A 23034-nucleotide genomic window follows, 5' to 3' on the forward strand; every position below is an offset into this window, starting at 1 on the left:
GAGTTTCATATGAGATATAGGGCTGTTTTGTGTTTTTCTCTCCGCTTAAATTATCTGGTTGAATGTGTAGCCATATATCTAAGTGTAGATGCTGCATAGACTGGAACAGCAATGAATCCCTCCTCTTCAGCTGACATTTCAATATATACTTTGATGTAATGCTTTTCATTTGTCAGTAGATGTCACTACAGTGCTGTTTGCACCACCTAGTGATTCAGGGTAGAACTACACTAAACTTAATATACCTTGTAGTTGTAGGATTCTGTTTTAAAGACTTTTCCTTTAAGACAATGGAGTTACTGTAGCTGCATTTTGTGGGGAAAGACCAATTCTTGAGGTGTGAGAGAGGAGCATTTTAACCCTGTCCAATTCTGCATTTTTCCCTTCTGGAAGTTCTCCCCTGCCCTGACCCCCTGCAGACACATGGGTTTCACCTCTGCAAGTGAAATAATATGGGTATTTAAGGAAATTTCGAGTGGATGCCTAAGGACTGTGTCATGTCCAAGAGCTGATTATGGGAAAGGGAGTTAGGAGCAAATCTCTCCTAGGTACCTAATTGGGATTAAAGAGTTCCTGGTCTAAGCACAACACATTAAATACAGGAATGGGGGTCTAGTCTGTCCAGGTACGTGTTCTGATTCAGGTTTTTGGTTCCCAGGCCACACAGGCCTCCATCTCTATGCCCAGAAACCTCTAATGCAGCAATGGGGTCAATGTTGCAAATTTCACAAACTTCTGGAATTCTGGCAGAGTGAAATCACCCAAACTTTCCAGAATGGGAACAAGCAATTCAGCTCATCCTTAATTCAGAAACGTCCTAGCAGCTGCCAGATCCTCAATGTCAGAGCTTGGAAAGTTCATTTTTTTAAAAGCAGCTAATTCTAGTTCTAGGTGAACGTGTCCAAAAAGAAATTAATTCCAGTTCATGTTGGTCCCCCTTTACAAAATGAACTGTCTTGGCTCATGTTCCGTTCAAGTTCATCCAAATGATCATTGGCAAAATACTTTTCAGTATTCACAATGTTACAAGCAGCTGTGCTGAGGCATACAGTGTACTTCAAACAACTAAAACAACAACATCAAAATATGGACACAGTGGGATGTGAATAGCTTAATTCATTCCTTCAAACAATTATCATATTTAAGCTTAAAGGCCCCCAAAGTCCAAAGTGTAAAAAAAGAAAACCCACATGTAAGAAAGTTGAAGGTTTTAACTGGAAGTTGTTCAAAGTTCCATACTAAAACTTAATCTACATTCAATTCACTCAAAAGTTATGGGGGCAACTTTCAGGTGTTGTTCAGAGGTCTCTGAACTAATTCAGTGGACTTTTTTTTTAATTCAAGCTACTTTATTCCAAGCACTGTATAGAAGAGAGAGAATGAATTACTGGAGTTAGAGCCCTGGTCCACAGTTCTTTTTTATTTTTTTTCTTAGGGGAGAGAGGGAAGCAGGAAGAAAGATTCAAAGCTGCAGCTGTAAAACATCAAGAATCACACCTAGCAAATGCTAAGGAAGAGGAGAGAAACAGGACAGCAGTTCTTTAGATTTGGGGGGGGGGGGAGGATTCATAAACCAAAATCCCCTTGTCAACATTTTGGACTGCATTTGCAATCCCTTTGTTTCTGTCTGCTGGGAGACGGTCAGTTATCATAATTGGCCTACTTGGATGGCACAGATGTATCGCTTCGGGGAAACATGTTGACACAGAGCCCTGCTAATGAGATGTGGACAATTCCTCCTCCTGGCATCAGCTTGAATATAGCTCAGGTCAGTAGCGCTCAACAAAAACAAAGTACCCTAGGATCACCAATTATTCCCATCATCATGATGGCTGGGGTGCAAAATCATCCCATACCAACCTGAGTGCTGGCCTCGATTCCAGCATACAGCAACTTATTCCAGAGTAAGCTACCATTGACTGTAATTTCGAGGGAACATATGCTCGCTCTCCTCCAAAGGCCAGGGAAGGTCCACATTCAGCCCCAGTGCCCACCCCACTTAAGGGAAGCCATTTGTGCCAGATCAGATCAAGGAAGAAGCTAGGTATGTAGAGGGTTTTGGGTGCAGGCCCACGACACCTATGTGTATCCATGTATAGATCTTCCTTTGGAGTATTAAAGTGGTGGATAGAACATGGCACTGCACTTTACAGCATGAATCACCCAGTAAGCAAGACTAAAAATGTATTTTTTAGGTTTAGGTGTTTAAAAGCGGGGACTGGGAAGAGGCAGGAAATCTAGGGCCCTGCAGAAAAGAACTGGGCTTCCTAACAATCTTCCTGGATGACCAAAGGATCATCTGGTGCACTGCTGCTTCTCCAGCTGTGGCCAAGCAGATCCCCCCAGCAAGCTTGCAAACAAAGCAGGACTAAGGTATCCTTTGTTGCCTGCTCAAAAACATCTGAGATCTCATGCCTCTGAATAAAGCATCGTGCCAAACATTGGGTCCCTGGGAGGGTCATTTCTGATGGTCAGGTCCTGAGAACAGGAGGAGTTAGTATCCATCCAAGCAGCCCAGTAGCAGCTGTGTTGTCCAAAACAAATCTAGAGCACCAATCAAGGGTGGCAGGAAGGGCAGGAGCTTAGGGAATATCCTTGTACCAGAGAGAAGTTCCTTGGAATACAAAGCAAAAACTAAGGCTACGGCTTTAAAAAGGTCCTGGTGGGCAGGGATTGGCTCATGGGAATCAGCTGACTCAGAGTTGTAATAGGCTGAGATTGCAGCCAAGATGGTGCCTGAGCTACAGTGCTGGAGCCATGTGGGGAACACAGGAAGCTGCATTATACCAAGCCAGACCATAGGTGCGGTAGCAGGAGCCACCACAATGAGTCCCACTAGTTCAATGGGACTTTCCCCCTATTCTCCTTTCCCTGTGTGCCCCCTCCCCATTGGCTCTGGAGGGGTCAGGGGAGCATGCAGTGGGAGTAAGCAGGGGCATCATTCCATCAGGCAAGCAGAAATGCATACACTGATGGAACATTTGTGTTAGTGCAACACTGAATTCCTTCCCATTTAGATCAGGATTGCCTACACTGACAGGCAAAAGCTCTCCAGGATTTCAGGCACACTTCACTCCCAGCCCTGCTTGGAGATGCGGGGGATTGAACCTGGGACCTTCTGCATGTATAAAGGTAAAGGGACCCCTGACCATTAGGTCCAGTCGTGGCTGACTCTGTGGTCATCTCGCTTTATTGGCCAAGGGAGCCGGTGAACAGCTTCCGGATCATGTGGCCAGCATGACTAAGCCGCTTCTGGCGAACCAGAGCAGCGCACGGAAACGCCATTTACCTTCCCGCCGGAGCGGTACCTATTTATCTACTTGCACTTTGATGTGCTTTCGAACTGCTAGGTTGGCAGGAGCAGGGACCAAGCAACAGGAGCTCACCCCGTCGCGAGGATTCGAACCGCCGACCTTCTGATCGGCAAGTCCTAGGCTCTGTGGTTTAAACCACAGTGCCACCCGCGTCCCCTTCTGTATGTATAGCAGATGCTATACCACTAAGCAACAGACCTTCCCCTGAAAGACATGCAACCCTGGCACCATGCAATAATAAGTTATCAACGTGTTATGAACATAACTTCTCATTGTATCTTGGTAGAAACAATCCATGACAAGATTATGGTAAACATGTTTCGTCACTCAGCTTGAAATCTAGATTTCTCATTAATACATATATATATATTTCTACCTTGCTCATTACAGAAATACATTCTGCTGATGGGAACACCCTTACTTGGGGCAATATCTGCTCAACTGGAGCTCCGGGGGGAGGGGGGACATTTGCCGCACAGTGTGGTTGTAGCCAGACAGGGGAATATTGTCACCTTCCTGCATGGCTGAGGAGGGGGTGGCTGCCTGATGCTGCCCTCCACCTGGCCATGCTGGACCCTCTAAAAGAGTGGATATTGACCACAATCAGGGCATGGGCATGGGGGTTGTGCCCTGCCTGTCCCTAGGGTATTTAGGAGGGTGACCTGGAGCAGGCTGCCCTCTTGGTTGACCAACACATGATTTACCACCCACCCAGACAGTTAGAGGCCTGCTCAGTGGGGGAGCAGGCAAGTTGGCGTAAGGACATTGCTATGGTTAATTAGTCACCATATTCGGGGCCAAGGAGCAATTTTCTTCTACAAGCAAACTGGCCAGCTTGCAGACTTTTGCCCAGTGCTATTGTTCTAGAAAAAGAGGTGCAGGAACTCACCATGAACACCTCCTTCATTCTCTTAGAATGATAATGGCATCCACCTGAGAGGTGCTGGAACTGAGTTTATTTCGCCTACCGCATAGCAACTGTCACAACTTTGGCGTATAAGGCATTGGGCTGGATCCTTAGTCACACGAGCACCCCGTTAAAGGGGTCCAGAAAGGGTGACTCTGTCCGGGAATCCACAAGGAGACCGATGGGCCAAAACACCTCTCCCAATAGTGGGCCTATGCGAGATCGTGGCACCTGACCCATATTGGGAGTGATTCCCCAGCACTGGACCAACCCATTGGATTCCTATCCTCCACATCAGCCACAGACATCATGTGTCTGTGGTGGCAAATAGTGGGCATGATCTTTCTAAATGTTGGGCATGATGAACACTCACTGATTTCAATGAGTGAGCTAAGCACACAACAAGTATCTTCCCCATGGAAACCCACAGGGCTTCCAAGTGCTCAGCTGTGGCTGGATTGTACCCTTCCCTGATCATCAACACTATCATGCCTGAAGTTGAGAATCACATTAGTAGATGACTTCCCTGCACACACACTCCATTAGAAACAGTCAGAATATAATCTCTAAACTGTTAATATTTAAAGGAAACTCTAAATATTGAGTATTTTGTTTAAATATTTAAAAGAATGAAGTCCTTGATAGGATTTTTCAAACCAAGGTAATAGCAAGACGGAGTCTCATTAAAGAGGATCTTTTAAGCATCCCATATATAGTAATATCTGCCAGATGACCCGTTATATTTCCACCAGTGTTAGATTAATGATGCTCATCTCCCACAGTGACAAGAGGAATAAACTCCCTATGAGACCCTAGATGGAGAGATTGCTGTTGATTAGATTGAAGAATCCAAATTATTGTTCTCTTCTAAATGCCAAGAGACTTTCACATGGTGTGGGGAGGGTAGATGTGAAGCATCTTCGTATGCAACAAGGGTGTCCCAGCCTAAATTGACAGAGATCACATGGAAGGGGGTGGGTCAGTGGGTCACTAATTGGTAAAAGGCATTCCTTACAGGACAGGTATTCAACCAGTAGGTTGGGACACCCAGGTGGGGCTCTCACATGCTGGAGGGGAAGCTGGAAGATCCTGAGAAAGGACCAGTCCTGACTTTTTTCCCAGCTATTGCTGTCATGTTGGAATCCAGGTGAGGCCAACCAAACCAAAGAAGAACTACATGCGGTGTTTGGGCTAGAACATGTTCTTCTGGTAAGACACCCATTTTTAATTTCCAAGAGTTCTGCAAAGTAGCAGGAGAAGGGCAAGTGTCTTTTTCAGTAAGAAATATATTTCTGACCAACTGTATGCCTCACCTTCCTATGTATAGCTATACCTGAAGCAAGGGACATATCTATGGAGCAGGGGCACTGTTCACTTTTAGTTTTCATCAGAAAATCTCACTGATTAATGAACAGCAATCCTATGCACATCTAGTCAGAACTAAGTCCCATTGGTCTGTAACTTACATTCTATGTCTGCTAGGGCAAGGGCTCTTGCCCAAGCAGACAGATGAGGTTTAATGTTGTGCAACAAAGGATGTGCTAGTGGAAATTCATTGCACAACAAATTGCACCATCTGTCATGCAACAAGGTTACTAGCAACCTGCTTATGCATTTGCTTGTGCAATAATGGTGAATTTCTTCATCGGAACATGTATACAGCTAAGAGGCATTAACTTAGTGCTACACTGGATGCAGACCCATTGAGTTCAACAAGGCATACTCATACCTAAGCAAGTATAGGATAACAACCAAAACCTAGTTTCAACCAGGATAATTAAATCAGTGTGGTAGATCAAGACCAGATCTGGGGAGATTCAGCTTCAAATCTCCTACCAACATTACTGAAGGTTGGTCGCTATCTCAGCCTAGTTTACCTCATAGGGCTATTGTGGGGATAAAACAGGAAGGGAACAATCTTGCGTGCCACCCTGAGATCCTTGAAGAAAAGTCCAGATATTAATGCAAGTAATAAACAGCTGAAGTCCTAAAACAAACAAAATCATACACAACTAAGAGCTCCTTCTACCTTTTCAATGTGCAGAGGGCGTCCATCTTTGTTCCACTTGACCAGGGTAACCGGAGGTTCCGCCTCAACTGGGCAGCGAATGTATCCATGTATCCCCACAGGAACGTATATGACGGGTGGCATGTTGACCACACGGGCAGGATCTGGGATGGGATAAGTCAGAAGGGATGAAGAGCTTTAAAATATGAACCCTCCAGACAAGCATCAAGCTTGTACCTTTCTACTGTGGCCTAATTGAACAGAGGTCAGCAACGTTTTTAATAATGGAGTCCAAAACCCCACATACTAAATCAGTAACATTCATAAAACTCTGGCCTCCAGAGACCTTTATCCTTGTGCTCATTATCTCTGCCAGTTCCATTAGAGCAACACTTAGCATTTACATGGACCCTTACGTCACCAAAAACGTTTTATCTCAATCTATCTGTGCTAAGCTCTAGGAGCATGGAAGCATTTTTCAGTCAGGAGGGAGGGAGGGAGAAGGAGAGGGAGGGAGGGAGGGAGAGAGAGAGAGAAATATAGGCACACACACCCCCTCCATCTTCTCTCTCTCTCTCTCTCTCTCTCTCTCTCTCTCTCACACACACACACACACACACCCACACACCCATGATCAGCGTTAAAATCCTTTGCCATCTTACTCAAGAAGTAAAATAAACCTTTACCAGTCAACATTTAGCAGGTGCAACTCACACCTTTCCCAAAGTTGTTTGCATAAAATTTGAGGAAGGATAGTTATGCTATAATTAAAAATGGGGTAAGGGATAACAAGGTTACCCGCTTTGGTACATCCCACTAGGAGTTAGATGGAGTGGAATTTGAGGTGTACTTGAAGGTCCCTGTTCAAATACAATGAACCCTGTAACCATAGAATCATAGAGTTGGCTCAAACCACTAACCATCTGGTTAACAGCCAGATGCATTCACCCATTGCGCCAGGTGAGAGAGAGAGAGAGAGGGAGAAGGAAGGAAGGAAGGAAGGAAGGAAGGAAGGAAGGAAGGAAGGAAGGATTTTGATCAATTTCTCCGTGTTATTCTTATTTTATTTTTATAGCTGGGAAGGTGGGTTGTACATCATCAAGCTGCCACCTAAAATAAAATAAAAATCAAGGCTATAGTAAGGTGGGAGCTCCCACTCAGGAGAATGAAGAAGAATTCTGGGTAAAGCAGAAGAGAGATTCAGTGAGCACATATTCAACAGCGCAATTCTAAACATGCCTAGGTTTTGCAGAATTTGAAAGGGGCTACTTCCAGGTAAGTGAGTATATGATTGCAGTCCAGCTTTTCATAAGCAGCATTATATTTCCCCTTCCTCTCATCCTGCCTGCATCTCCCCCCAAAAAAAATCTACTCCTGGAGGTTGGGGGACATTCTGGGACAGATTTGGGAGGTATGCAAGGGGGCTGCAAGGGGAAGAAAGGAAGTCTCATTGTGCAAGGAAGCTTCCCCTCACATGACATTGGATATTGCTCCATGTTTCATCCCTTTCCCCCCAGTTATTAAAAAGATACCATATCTATACCACAGCCTTAAACTGCTTAAAAACAGTCATTCTCTCTCCACAGGGAACTCTGGGTATTATAATCCTGGGTGGAATCTCAGCAACCAGTGGGGGTGGGGGGAGGAAAAACATATATTTATCTATATGAAAACTACCACATTCAGAGAACTCTCAATTGAGCACAATAATAAGAAAGGAATCAATTTTCAGTTTCATTATTTAAAAAAAACACATTTCCTTTTTAGTTCTAGCTGTTGTTGTTAACCCAAGAGGTTTCACTGCTGCTTTGGATAAAGAAGTTGCCTGTAATAGACAGAACATGCAGTGCACCAACAGAGAAGGGATTTTTTAAAAATTAAATACTAGATATTACTTTTTTAAAAAATAAAGGGAAGGAAGGCAACCTAAAGTAATTTGCTAGGAGTTCTCTGCTCTGGCAGGGATACTCTGATCGGCTGGAGGAGTATAATTGGAAGGGAACAGGAGACAGTATTAAAACCTTTAGTTGCATCGCTAAGGAAAGGAGGCTATTTTGGAACACATGTGGGGGGAACATAAAAGACAACAAGGACGGGGAAAATACCTGACAAACATCGGAAGCTTACTGTGAGGGAGGCTGCTGGTATACTGTCTGCACTGACTGGCAAAGACTCTCTGGTCTTCCCCAGTTTTGTGGGGAGATGTTGCGGATTGAAACTGGGACCATTTGCATGCAAAGCATCTGATCTACTGTTGTGCTATGGCCTTTTCCTAAGAGTTGAGGCCAAATGACCATGATCTAGCTCACCACATGACAGTGGGTCCTTGAACCTTGGGATTAACCAAAAGGCTTAGCCATCGCCAAACAGGATGCTTCTTCACAGCAAGGTCTGAATCAGGGTCATAGCATCATTGACAACAATTGGCTAATTTTGCATCATAGTGTGCCTACAAGTACACCCTTTATTTTCCTTCTCTCTCTCTCTCTCTCTCTCTCTCTCTCTCTCTCTCTCTCTCTCTCTTGGTGGTGGGTACAGGGGTGTGGGTTTATTGGAGAGAATGGCAGAGCTGAAACATGAGTTGCAGCATGATTTGGGACCAGTGGCATAGGATTCCGTTTTTAAGTGCAGGAGCTTATCATGGCAGCTTTCGTAGCCAACAAGAGTTCAAAAATGCAGACACCACTGACAATCCATGCACATGTACACCTTAAATAGCAGGTGTATATAGCACAATACCCATTTTGTTAGGATCAGTTGACATCCTTAGGCTAGTGAGTTGGCAAAGGGTGGTGAAGTGATTGTTAGAGTGTTGGAATTTGGCTGGGGAGACCTGGGTCCACAGCAATGGTCAACTATGCAGCATGACTGTAATCCTGGAAGCAAGATCCATTTTACTCAGCGATACTTAGTTCTGACTTCATAAGCTCAAGTTGTAAAACATACCGAGCTTTAACAACAGATCCTGAGGCATCTGAAATGCAACAGTTGACTTCTAATCAGAAATGGAAACAATCTTGCAAGGAGGTGTCATGAAGCAGGAACCCCATCAAAGAAAAAGAAAGAAGTACCCAGCCTCTGCTTCACTATTTTCCTTCATTCCTCTAATACTAATCTGCCACAGACCATAGCAAAACTTGAAACCCTCGATACCACCCCATTAACTTGCCTGAGCAAGGAGGGCCTGTCAACTACCCATGTGGTCCAGCACATGACACTATCACTCCTGCTCTGGAAAGAAAGAAAAAATCCCAGAGCAGTGTTTTCCCTCTGCCCTTGTTTGTACTCCTCAAAATCACTGGGGAGCAGAGATGGGGGGCAGAGACAAATGCATAGCACAGTCAGTTCTAAGTCAGGACCTGAATCAAGAAATCTGTCCAGCACAGAGCTGGAACAAGGGGGTAAGGCAGAATGGACAGGAAAGCAAGTTTGCAGAGACCAGACCAGACAGGGAAAGACAAAAACTGACTGAAGGGAATACTTGGAGTAAGGCTGGAGGAGCACACAGGCAAGGCCAAGGCCTGTCTGTTGCCTAGGCAACAACTCAGGCCTCACCTGGAGGTATTTATAGCCAGACCAGGCCAGAAGGAACCAATAAGCTGACATACGGTGGAGCCACACCAGAGCCCATGAGGGCAACAATGTTCTTCCTTCTACAACAGTGACTGGGTTCCTCTCAAGGAGCTCCAGGACACTGCCATGAGGTTCTTGGTTCAAAACCTGGTTGATTGCAACATCGTGCCTGGATCCTGCACCATAGTCCTCCAAATCTCATCCTCTACATCTTCCTGTGTCTGCTCCCTTGCGCTACTTAGCCTTGTCCAATTAGCAGTATTACAGAACAGAGACTAAAACCTCCTTTTGCATCCTCCGCTTTCTGGTCCACTGACTATTTGGGAATTCCAGATTCATTTGCTTTTGTTTTTCTCCTCCCCTTCCCTTGGGTGATGGGGGTGGGGAGCAAAAAAAAAGGCGACGGGTAATTCCTAGCGTCAAACCAAGAGTGATTGAATGACGCCACCATTGTCAGGGATTTTGGATCCCCCTGCTTCTGTGATTGATGGGAACAAGTCAAAAGGAGGGAGGGCATTAATCCTTATTATTCTGGCTTTAGAGGGTTTTGTGTTCGTTTCTTTTCGCTTTCCAAATTTGATAGCCTGCCAGGGACAAAATTAAAAAAAGAAAAAACCCACCACACAACAGAGGTATTAAAGATTAAAAACCAAATGATTAAAATCCATAAAAGAGCCTTGCATATTCCCATGCAGCAGTGTTCCAGCGGCACTCAGCACATGAATTGTGAACGGGAGTAAGATCCTCCAGAAGGAGAGGGATTTTTCAATCAGAGGTTTTGTCTGATCACATTGCACTGCACAGCACACACACAAACACACCACTCCCCCAGCCCATCACACTTTGCAAACAGCTGACAACCACCAAGGACTGAAACGTTTATCAAGGTCATCTGATGCCGTCTGTGGCATCGTAACCCAGATTCATATCCAGGGCGTAATGAGGAACTTGATTTGTATACACACAGTTTAGTGCCATGTCTTAGGAAATGTAATCAACATAGGCTCAAGGGATTGGTAACGGGACACTGAGCTTTTTCACTTCTAGGTCACTGGACAGCATCCAACTTGGTTGATTAATGACTGGCCAAAAGCCGTTGCCATCTGACAGCTACTTGGGGAACACTGAACGAGACAGCTTTCCCTCCCAGACAAGAACTGGAGCAAAAGTGACCCGGAAAACCGGAACCTAAAAATGATGCGCCTTTCCTCCTAGGTTCATAGCATGTTGTAGATGCGTATGAAGCGCCAAAGTCCAAACAGTGAACCCAGGACCAGGAAGAGGTTTTAACTCTGGGCAAAAATGTAACCATAGTTAGGATATGTGGAACATGCTGCAGGCGTAGTCACGTTCTCCTCCTCACTTTTCTGGCATTAATCCTCTCCTGTCTGCGGTTTACTTTTTAAGCAATGGTGTAGTGTTGCACCAAGTTTAACACAGACCATGGTTAGAAGTAACCAGTGTTACACCCTGGTTTCAAGGAAACTGTGGCTAGCACTAACTTAACTGCAAATGCAACACTATTTTATTTTATTTAACAACAGTTATATACCACTTAATTGTAAAAATGATGATGGGTTTTGTAGTCCAAACTATCTGGGAGGGCACTAGCTTGGGCAAGTGGTCAGATGTGGTCAAAGTGCACAGCAATGACCCATGAACCAACATCTGGGTCGCTTCAAGAAGCTGCAGGCAGTGCCTGCTGAATACTGCTGGTTGTTACTATATGCCTTGGGCTTTCACCTTGGAGGCAAAAGCCTGCCCTTTCCCAAGCTGCTTGCTGGTCTATTGATCCCCAACTTCCTTCTCAGAGGCAGTGGCATGCCAAGTGTGCCAGGGCATCTGCACAACTACTGTGTCCCTTCCAGCTCAGCCTTGTGGTTAACATCCAACTCACACGGCTGGGTCTGGGAGCCGCAGCACAGCTCTCACCAGCCACCTTGAGACAAAACAAATGTAACAGAGATATAAAACCATTCTGATGCACTTGAGTTTGCAAGGATCAGTGCGGTATCTCACCTACAGTTCAGCTTTTGAAAACCCCCTGGAAACAAATGTATACACATACACAAGCACACACTAGGGGCTCCGCCAATCCTACCTACCCCTTTGGCAACTGCCCTTCCCCTACATCTGACCAAAGCCCCCTCCGTTTACATCTCACCAATCCTTTGCCTCTCCCCTCGCCCCAACATCCAGCCCCTTTTAAAGCAGAGGGGGAGGCACTTCACAGAGCAGCTTGCTAAACTGCACTGTGAAGCACATCTCCCCTCTTTCCACTCCAGGTGAGTTTAACAGAGAGGGGACAGGTGCTCACTGAATCACAGCCTGAAGGGCGCTCCCACCGCCCCATTAAACCCCGATGCACGGCCAGTCTGCCTGGGCCAGCCTGCTGCTCCTCACACTGCAGTTGGCATGGCTGCCATAACCTGCAGAGCAGGACAACATTTTACGTGTGTGTGTGAGAGAGAGAGTGAGTGAGGGGTTAAACTGTGTCCTGTTTGGGGGGTGGGGGGCTGCAGGAAGCCATGCTGGCCAAGCGCCTAGCAGATTGCATGCACTGGTTTAAAAACAAAGAATTAAATAAAAGCTGATGGGTGTGCATCCTGCCTAGGCAAGGAGTGGCAGCTTAACCCTCCCCGGGGACATCTAATACTCATATGATACTCTAACTCTGAAGCATCTGCTGCTTGGTACAATATGGCAGGGCTAGGTAGCATTGCATTAAACAAAGCAATTAACCCAGCAACCGCACTGATCAGCTTGTGCCTCGTCAGTCCCAGTAATTTAGGCACAATTTATTCTCCACTCTCTGGGCTGATGTTGTGCCAACGCAGTCATCTCAGTGCCCGTAAAAAGTTATGGGGAGGCTGCACAGGGATGCCGCTGCCGACATTTCTCATGCCAGTAAGCATGTCATTGACTGTCCTCCTGTGTCTGGGAGCTCATCACCCAGGCAGCCTCCATTCACCCCAGACAAACGCACTCACACTGCACAGTCAGGTAGGCAGAGGCTGATGGCGAGCGCCCCAGGCTGTTGCTTGGAATGCAGGTGTATTTTCCAGCGTCTTCAGGCTTGACTCGGAAGATGATCAGCGTCCCATCAATCAGGATCCGAACCCTCAGCTTTAGGTCACTGCAATGGAAAAGGAGCAAAAGAGAGGACAAGTGAGTAACGACAGGCTCAGGGAGAAGGGGGTATCCAGTGTGTAGCAGAAGGAACATAGCTCAGTGTTAGAGCATGCGTCTTGCATGCAGAAGGTCCCAGGTTCAATCCCTGGGCATCACCAGGTAAGGCTGGGAAGATAACCATGTCTGAAAACCTGGAGAGCTGCTGCTGCCAGCCAGTGTGGCGAGTCCTGAGCTAGATGGGCCAAGGCTCTGACTCAGTAAATGGCAGCTTCCTTGGCTCAATTATGAATGATTTAACACCACTGAATGTGAACTACATGATGGGCAAGAGGCAGACATCTCCTGACTATACAGACTCCCGATATTGACAGGTTTGCAGCACAGCACAGAGGACTTAAGCACAAAGCCAGAGTCATACTTGGGATCTCCCATGGCTTTTAAAACAATTGAACAGCTAGTTTGGACAGGGAGGCAAATTCAATCAGGATCACATCATTGGGGAAGGGGGTTGATCCTTTCCATCAAACCTTGCCATCAAACGTATGTGTCAAATGCATTTAATTAAAAATGAATAACTGTTAGTGGATGATTCCAAGGGCCTCCTGCTGGAGTGTGCAGACCTTTGAAAAGAGAGCTGAGGCTGCTTGCTCACCCTAGCTGCCCCATTCCCTACCACATCCTTCACCAAGACCAGACAAGAAAGAGAGACCCGAAAACAGAATCCAAACTCACTTCTTAAAGTAGACGTTCTCGTCTTCCCAGTGCCAAGTGTAGGTCAGGTTGCCTGGATATGCCTCAGCCTGGCAGGTGAACATTGCATCCTGGGAGATGTTAACCGTGATGTTCTCTGGAGGGGAAACGATGAAAGGGGGTCCTGTGGGAGAGCAGGAGACAAACAGTTACCTCAGCAGCCAAGAAAGGGAAGATGAGCTCATTGCTAAGAGCGGCTGACTTAACGGCGCAGGGAACGAGAGCAAGAAGAGCCACCGTGCCTAACGAACACAAACTCTTGGCATTTCGCCCAGGTCACATAATCCAGCACAGCTCCACTCTGAATTCCTCCCTCGTAGAGTAAGAACCGTGTACTTTTGAGTTGGTGCATCTGGCCCTGAGACGACTTTGCCGTAAGAACATAGGAAGCACCCCATTGGATCAGGCCAAAGGACCCATCTGGTCCAGCACGGGAACTGATCAATCTGAACTCACTCTCAAAAGGTGCTTAAGGCAAACTACTCTTTCTCAGCCTCAACTCCTCAATCCCACCTCAATGGGTGCTGGGCCGTAGCTCAGTGGCAGAGCCTTGCTTTGTATGCAGGAGGCCCCAGATTTAATCTCAACCATCTCCAGGTAAGGACTGGGAGAGCTCTGTCTGATACTCTGCAGAGCCACTGCCACTCACTGTGTGGAGATTCCAGGCCACGGGCCAATGTTGGCCAACCAGGGGATCCAATTTGGCCCACAAGGCTGTTTTCCCCAAATCACGCAGGATTGTCAATCAGCTGATATCACTCAGGTGATGGAAGAAAGCGGGGGTTCAGTTCTGTTTTGCATGTTTGGGTTAAAAGTGGGACTGAGAAAAGTGAAGGCACCTGTTGTGTGCAATAATGAGCTAGCTGGACCATTAGCCTGGCTCAATATTGCAGCCATCTCCCAAATTCCCAACTCCAAATCTAGAATACTAGGATAATGTTGGCTTGCTACAGAGGTTTGTGGTCACGATTATCAAGATGTTATGAGTTGCTTTCAATTTTCTGAAGTGCTAGAAAAATGCTTATTACTATGATTATCTATAGCCCAATCTCAACATTTGGCAAAGGGCCATTTTTAAATTGAAAAGAATTATTACGGGGGTGTTAACAATGGCCACGTTTTCCCCTCAGAGCTAGATGGGAAATGAATGTTTATGTATCTATGTGTCAGTCACCACATGGCATAGATTCTGAATATACAGCATTTCTCAGCAAGGCTGCTGCAGAACCATCATGGGTGCTTGAAACACCCAGATCCCACAGAAAAGTAAAGAGGCTAGTCCTCATGGCTATCATGTTTCCTGTCCTCGAGACAGATGAAGGGAGCAGTTGCAAAGGGTTCTGGGGTTTGCGTGGAAGTTGGCCCCTAAGTCAGGCATTTCCCTCTTCTATATGTAATAAGGGGCATGTTTAAAAGAGGTTATCTGTCACTGGCATCTAGGAAATCGAATTCTGTGGGGATTCAAATAAGACAGCTTTGTGTGTATATGCAAGTACATACAAATCATGGCCGGGGTGTGACTCCATTACACCATACATTTAAAGCACTGTGATACCACTTTAAACAGTCAGAATCCTGGAAGAGTGCTGGCCAGTGGTCAGGAATGATGGGAGTTGTAATCCAAAACAGAGAACCAGGTTGACAAAGGCTTGGCCTGTGAGGTTGCAAACACTGCTTTAAATCAGCATTATTTGAACAGAACAACATTTCTGCTCTTGCAAATTTTACACTCTCTTCTCCAGGAGCAAATGTTGGCTAGATTAAAAGAGGTTTTTGCTTTGGTTATGAAGTTGTACATGCACCATTAAAAACAAAAAAGGCTATTTTCTCTCCAAATAGATCTCTCCCTTCCCCACCCCACCTCCCATTTTTCATTTTAAGACTCTCCAGACTTTGGAGGGAGGGTGTGAATTAAAACAGTCTGCCTATAAACCAGGATGGCTGTTCAATCAGGATGGCAGGCCCATGCACAATTGTGTTCCAATTAAATGGATTTTTCTTTAATACTAATGGAATGCAGGGCCATTAGCTGCCATCATGACAGACGAATGCCACTTACACATTTGCGGTGTCTGAAAAGGCCCGGGAGTTCTTTTTTTTAAAGCTGGGGTGGCCAGCTGAGAAGGAGGTCAGGGCTCCTGCAGATTTAAGAACTGCGCAGAAGAGGACAGTTTTGCAGGACATAGATCACTTCCTCTTCTTTAAAAGACAGAAACCTTTTGCTTCCAAGAAAAGAGCATGGTGGCAGCTGTCTGCCCTGCATCAACAACTTTGCAAGGGAGCCTTGGAGTGACTGTCACATAGCCGGGGTGAGGGGGAGTGTCACACACGTACCGCAAAGATGGCACAAATACAAATAATATACTTAAGGGCGGGGGGAACCTACCTAACATATTCTGAAGAATCCCAAGGCTTGCAGAAGTTCAAGAGAATCTTAAAAAGAAAATCTAAGGGGGGAACAATGTACCCACCCCAAAAAACAAGTGGAGTGGGCGTGCTCAGTAACTACTGAATGTTGTGTGTTAGTTGGAACACTCTCCACCACCCAGCCCAGTTTGAGCTCCTTAATATCCAGTAGTCAAGCAAGGCTGTTGGGGAGGAACCCTGATCAAGAGCACTCCTGAAGAGCTGCAGGACAAAGGCCAAAACTCAGTGGTAGAGCATCTCCATTGCATGCATAAAGTCCCCGGTTCAGTCCCCAGCATCTCCAGCTAGGGCTGAGAATGCCTCCTGTCTGAAACCCTGAAGGGCAACTGCGAGTAAGTAGAGAGAGTGTTGAGCAAGATGAGCCAAGCATCTGACTACATATAAGGAAGCTTCCTGTGTTCCTGGGAGGTGAGGACACGCCGCAACATTTTGTTGCAGCTTGATGCAGATCTTTGGGCACTCCAAAGCATACCCACAATGCAACTTATCACTGCTCCAAAATGTTACCCTCCAAATGGGGCAATGACTCTTCAAAAGGGGCTGCACCTCAGTGGCTGAGCGTGTTCTTTGAAATCAGAACATTTAAATGGTCTCTGGCTTGGAATGGCCACTGACACAGATCCGCTGCCAGTCAAGAACAGACAGCGTGAGTCACAGGACACTGTGGCTTCATCCGCTGGCCAGTGAACCCAGAATAGCCTGAGCCCTTCCAAGAAAATATGCCATCAGCAAGGGCAGGACAAGGGTTGCAGGTGGCCTCACATATTGACCCGGAGGACTGACAGCTGGGGGAACACAAAATGTCATCTCTCTTCCCCTAAGGGGACTCCCATCAGAACCCACTAGCTGTTCTCTGTATTGCTGCCAAAAGAAACCAGGGGAAGAGAAGCAGCCCGTGCTCTTCTGAATCTGTCTGCAGAATTATTTCTCCCTTCTTTATTTCTTTTGCTCTTTCTGTTCCCTCCCTGCTTTTAAAATGGTGATGCTGCAAACTCGAACCACGAGCTACCCCAGCTCTTAAAGAACAGGAGGGACCCAACTGCAACAATAAAAATCAATGTACAGACAAAACCAGCTCGCAGAACAGCTGTTAAGCAAGCAGGAGGAAGGGAGCGGGAAGGGAAGTTAATAGTATCGATGCAGACACAGGAAATCAATACAAAACGCTCCCCCTCTCCCCTCAAGGCAAGGCCAAGGCTGCCAGTTTGGGCTCCACCTGCCTTCTGCGAAACCTTTTGTCTCCCATGCAGGACAAGGAGGCATCAGGCCTCTGCTCTTTTACACACACACACACACACACACACACAAGTCCCACTGCTCCTCCTTTGCATTCCTTGGGTTCTTCAGCTGAGCTAGCAGCCTTCAGCACTTTTTAGATGTCTGAGGTCTGGACTTAATGCTCTTGTTTATTTATTGATGGCATTGTGGAGGGGGTCTTTTTTTTAATGGAGGGTTGGGAAAGAGGCTCATCTCACTGGCTGAAGGTTATGTGGCCACTTGCTCAGGGTCACCTTCAACAGACGCAGCCGTTAACTATTCTTTTAGCAGGAGGCACTAAGAAAAGTCTAGGAAGCACAAGTGGGGAGGCCGGTTGGACTCCATCTCCCATCATCCCCAGCCAGCATGGCTGATGGTCAGGGATGATGGGAGTTTTAGTCCAGCAATGCTTGGAAGGCTGCAGGTTCCTCCACCTGTGCCAGGGAGCACATAGGAAGAAAGGGTGGACGATGCTAACTCAGAATCAAAACTGCAAAAGCGTCTGTGGCCAAGACTTTTGGGGAAGCAGCAAGCCTCTCTCTACATAAAATGGCACATTGTACAAATACGCACATGCAATTTCCTGTCTGAGAAACACAGGACCACAAGGAATCAGGGCTCAAAGGCAGATTCCACACACAGCCCAATTCCAACACTGTCCCCAAACCAGCATTTTACCTCCCTACACAGGAGTAAATAAAAACCACCTACATATATGATTAAAAAAATAATAGTTGTGGAGATGCAATTTAGGGGGGTGGTCTCAGCCTGCTCTCTCTCCTTAACTCAGCCTCTTCATTACCATCCAGCCATCACGCTAGCATATGAAGGGACAACCAACCACTGGGTTTTGATAGACAGATGCTTGGAAGAATTACAAAATGAGTTTTGGAGGGAGAAGGAGTATCAAATTTTAATAGTATATATATATTTCTACGAATCCCTTTTTTGCATTTTTAAAAAATTAGATTTATATGCCGCCCTTTATCAAAAGATCTCAGGGCATTTCACAAGAGAAAAACACAAATAATTAAAACCAGTGCTTTTTTCTGGGGGGGGGGGCGCAGGGGGACACATACCCCTAAACATCTTTGTACTTTTGTCCATTTACTGTATTTATTTTTCCCGATCTGAACTATAAAATTGTGATTTTCTTGAGTCAACATGAGAGTACCCCTAAACATTTTTAAGGGGGGGGGAAGAACTGGTTAAAACAGAAACATTGCACTCCTGTTGCAGGCTATTGCACACCTTGGTGTTTGTGCGACTCTGCTTCTCCCTTATTTCTCATATTATATGCAACCCACCATGCAGAGAGCATGGTAGGGCAACAGCACTCACCTGAACTGCCAATAGCCAAGTCAGTGCTGAGTACCAGGAAGGTTGGCGCTGTGCAAACACGGCACACTGACCTCTCTGCCTCCTCTCCTCTCCCAGTAACCAGCAATGACCCGGCTGTAAAGAGATCAGGCACGACCATGCCATCCACACCTGCTGTACATTCATGCTTAAAGAGAATCACAGGGCAGAGGAGGAAGCCGCTGTTTGTGCCATGAAACAGAAAAGCCAGCTCACAAAGTTTATCAAACCCAGAAGAACAGTCTCCATCCATTAGCCACTAAGGCTAGCGACTTCAATCGTACACTAGGCAACAACTCCTAAACAACTCAGGCTTCAGTGGCTTCCTAAAAAGAATAAACAATGGAGCCATTGCACAGGGTCATACATGGCAAAAAGCGAAATATAAGACCTAAAACAAATATAATTAAGTAAAATATGCTGCTGAAGCAAGCATCAGTTGTAGCACCAAATGGATACCCCCAAGCTGCTGCTGGACTGCAACTCCCATCATCCCTGCCTAGTGGCCATGCTGGCTGAGGCTGATGGAAGTTGGAGTCCGGCAATGTCTCCAGAGCACCAGGTTCCACACTCCTGTTCTAGGGAGCCCATAAGGACTCTCCAGCTAGTTACCTTGGACAAGCAAGCGGGTAGTGTGCACAGCCTCTCCCTGGATGCTATAAGCCCGGCAGGTGTAAGCGCCCCGGTCATCCCGACTAACGGAAACAACAGTCAGACTCCCATCACTAACCTGAAGAGGGAGAAAAAAAGAGAATGAGAGTTCGTCACCCAAAACCATTGCAGCTACAAACATATGCATGCGCACACACATACACACCCCAGCTAAACCTATGTGCAGCATTAACTGCATGCTTTCATTCCTTCCCAATGCAAATAGCAGCTTCAGAGGGGCATTTTTTGACAGGCAGGGGAGGAAAGTGTTAAAACACCACCTCCCTGATCATCACCATCGCTCCCACAATGGCTGCTATTTGCATTTCTAATAAATATGCATCTGGACCATTTCTAGCTGGTCCCAAACACCCACACCCACACCCTAGTTTCCTATACCAGAAAACATGAATCACATATTAATGACTTTGACACAATCTAGTTCAATTTTGTATCCTGCATGAAAATGGAAAATTGTTCAGTGGCTCCTCCATCAACCCATGGATAACTATAGTGAGACTTACGATGGACATCATGTACTGAATAGCTAAATCAACACTGTACCTGTATGTTCTTGTTCATCATCACCCCATCTTTCCTCCAAGGTGGCATACATGCCCCCCACATTTTACACAACAACCCTGAGAGGTAGGTGAGGCTAAGATGAGGTGACTTGGCCCAAAACACTCAATGAGCTTTATGACTGAGGATTTGAACTCTGGTCTCCCAGGTCCTAGTCCAGCACTCTAACCAACAGAGGAAAAAGTGGGAGACACAAATGGAAATAACTCTTACCTTTGTACTGTTGGCTACATTCCTGCCAAGTAAGCACCAGAGGTTTCTGCACAGAAACACACACACACACCCCTCCATCCAGGCAAGCAATAGGAATGATCGCATTTGAAGAACACATTCCAGGCATGCAAAAGCAATCAAGGAGTGCATGGACGAAGCAGGACCAGGGAGGGGTGGAGCATGGGGAGAGGAGGTGGAGTTTAGAGAAAGTCCCAAGGGCCAGACAGAAAAGGCTAGTGGCCTGCTTTTGGCCCCCGGAGTGTGAGGTTGCACCCTCCCGCATCATTTTAGTTATTCATTTTTTTATTTAACAATATGTATACAGTGTTTGATTGTAAGGAAACCTCCAAGCAGTTGACAAAAACATGAAACATTAAAGTGATCAATAAAAACACAGTTAAAAACATGAAGATAAAAACAACAGCAGCTAAGAAGACATAAAACACACATAACTTTCTAATTTCAACTCATGTGTAACTGTATTCATTCTATGTGCCTATCTTACAGTTTAGCTTTTTGTATTTTAATCTTCATCCATCATTATAATTATTCCCCCTGTTTTATACATGTTAAAGAATGAAATAAAGAAACCCACACATGTAAGTTCTGCAGGTCTGGACAGGCTTGCTGAAACAAACAAAATATGTTTTATGTGGGCACCCAAATGAGTACAGTGGAGGCACCTGCTGATGTCAATAGGCAGGGAGTTCCAAAGTGTGGGTGCTGCCACACATAAAGATCGATTTCTTACACGTGTGGAATGAATATTAGGGGGCACCTGAGCCCCTTTCTGAATGGGGATATGATAATCCCACCTCATCCTGCCATAACACACTATGAGCAGCCTAGCCCACTGCAGGGTCACTTAAGCTACCATACTTTTATTCCCACGTTGCTTTGTTTAGTGCAAGTGTGGAGTGAGCATACAGACAATGCATGCATTATTTCCTCCACCTTTGATCCATCCTCTTCCACCCCGCTGCCAACGCGAAGCTTCATTTCACTTCACCCTTCCATTTCAGCTCGTTAACAAATGACTCCTAATTATTCTCATTGGTGCCGGTACCAATTCCAATGCCTGATTTGCCAATTACAATTCATACAGATGGAATTCCTGGCTGAGCAAAGGACAGAGGCTTTTCGGGGGGGGGGGAGAGCATTTATGAGAAAGGATGAAACAGGGTGGTCCCCTCTGTGAGATTTTGATGAGTTGCATGATAGTGCTTTGCACCCCGTGGGGCGGATGTCACAGCTCAAGACAGCAAACATGACATATTTAGAAATGCATAGTGGTTTTTTTTTATTTAAAAAAACCGAAAACAGTAAAAGGGTGTTCAGTGCCACAGGCACTGCTAATTGATGTGTGAATCCTTCCCGATTTGGGCATTGCATTTCAGAAGGTTCTCAGGACAATAAGTCCATGAATGTCAGCTGGTAAATACTTGCAAATCCAATAGCGGTACCCTGTGGGCATCCAGGGGTTAAATGTACTGTTTGCTTGGAATCACAAGATCAGGAGAGTTATCAAGCACCTGCCATGTATAGGTAGGTAGGTAATATGGCTGGCAAATTTATTTGCCTTACTGGTGAAGCTGACAGAGAACCTCTTTTGCAATTTCCCCTAATACACCAAACTTCAGTGGTTCTGTGCCTACTGCTTTGGAAGCGAAAACAGAGCCATCCAAAAAGAGAAAACAGGATGTTGGACAAGACATGACCCCTCTCATGTTCTTACATTAGCCCAGTACGGCACGCTCGGATCACCAGCAGCTCTCCAAGCCTCATCCTGGGTTCTTTCCTAGCAATCCCACCCACATTCCATTGAATGTGGTGATGCCAGAAATTGTACCTCCCTACATTAGGCATGGGACGCGGGTGGCGCTGTGGGTTAAACCACAGAGCCTAGGACTTGCCGATCAGAAGGTCGGCGGTTCGAATCCCCACAATGGGGTGAGCTCCTGTTGCTCGGTCCCTGCTCCTGCCAACCTAGCAGTTTGAAAGCACGTCAAAATGCAAGTAGATAAATAGGTACTGCTCCAGCAGGAAGGTAAACGGCGTTTCCGTGCGCTGCTCTGGTTTGCCAGAAGCGGCTTAGTCATGCTGGCCACATGACCCAGAAGCTGTACGCTGGCTCCCTCGGCCAATAAAGCGAGATGAGCGCCGCAACCCCAGAGTCGGCCACAACTGGACCTAATGGTCAGGGGTCCCTTTACCTTTACATTATGCATGCAGAGTATTTCCTCCATCCTTGAGCCGTGGGGCCCTTTCTGAGCATGAACTTACCTGATATTTATTGTTGGCACCTAAGAGGTCCCCCTCTTTCAGCCAGGTGACGGTTGGCTTAGGGTTCCCGAAAGCCATGCAGGTGAGTGTAATGCTGCCGCCTTCCTTCGCCTCTACGTATTGGGGGGGAGTTTCTGTGAAGGTGGGGGGAGCTGCCAAGGAGATTGGAGAAAAAGAAGACATGAGAAAGATGATGGCACACGCCCTGGCCACACATTCCGAATCTGCTTGAACTTGAGCATTGCTGGCCTACAAACCCTTTGCAAATGAAAAATGGTTCTCTTGACCCACACATAGGTATGGATGTATCATACCTATGTGACTTTTATAAACTTTGTTCTGTCCTGTATCCAATTTAATCTGCTATTTCTTCTTGGGGAGGGTTTGAGGAATGAATAGGTAAGAAAAATACACATTGAATTATTTTTTTCTTTGACATATTTTCCCACATTCAAAGTGCATTTTGGTAATATCATTTGACCGAAGAACTTCAAAGGCATGTGAAATCCAAAGGAGGGGGGGTGTTCTGATCCGCACAACAGATGGGGGGGTGGATCAGGTCTGTTAGCATCAGGTCT

At 46.1% G+C, this 23034-nt stretch overlaps 1 protein-coding gene across 6 annotated transcripts in view; it reads right to left on the reverse strand.

Moving 5' to 3' along the window:
* IGSF9B (immunoglobulin superfamily member 9B) overlaps window positions 1–23034 on the reverse strand; it is a 117195-nt gene that overhangs the window by 38090 nt on the left and 56071 nt on the right. For all 6 annotated transcript variants that reach the window (XR_008327745.1, XM_053366795.1, XM_053366793.1 and 3 more), the window contains exons 4-8: window positions 22457–22608; window positions 19340–19457; window positions 13667–13808; window positions 12793–12938; window positions 6251–6393 (exon numbers count right to left, since the gene is read on the reverse strand). Coding sequence is in view for 5 of the 6 variants with exons in the window: in XM_053366795.1 (XP_053222770.1) it covers window positions 6251–6393; window positions 12793–12938; window positions 13667–13808; window positions 19340–19457; window positions 22457–22608 (701 nt within the window). In the remaining variant the exon portion in view is untranslated. The remainder of the gene's footprint in view (window positions 1–6250; window positions 6394–12792; window positions 12939–13666; window positions 13809–19339; window positions 19458–22456; window positions 22609–23034) is intronic.

The sequence above is a fragment of the Podarcis raffonei genome, chromosome 15 (assembly GCF_027172205.1).
Source record: "Podarcis raffonei isolate rPodRaf1 chromosome 15, rPodRaf1.pri, whole genome shotgun sequence".
In the NCBI taxonomy this organism is placed as follows: Eukaryota; Metazoa; Chordata; class Lepidosauria; order Squamata; family Lacertidae; genus Podarcis; species Podarcis raffonei.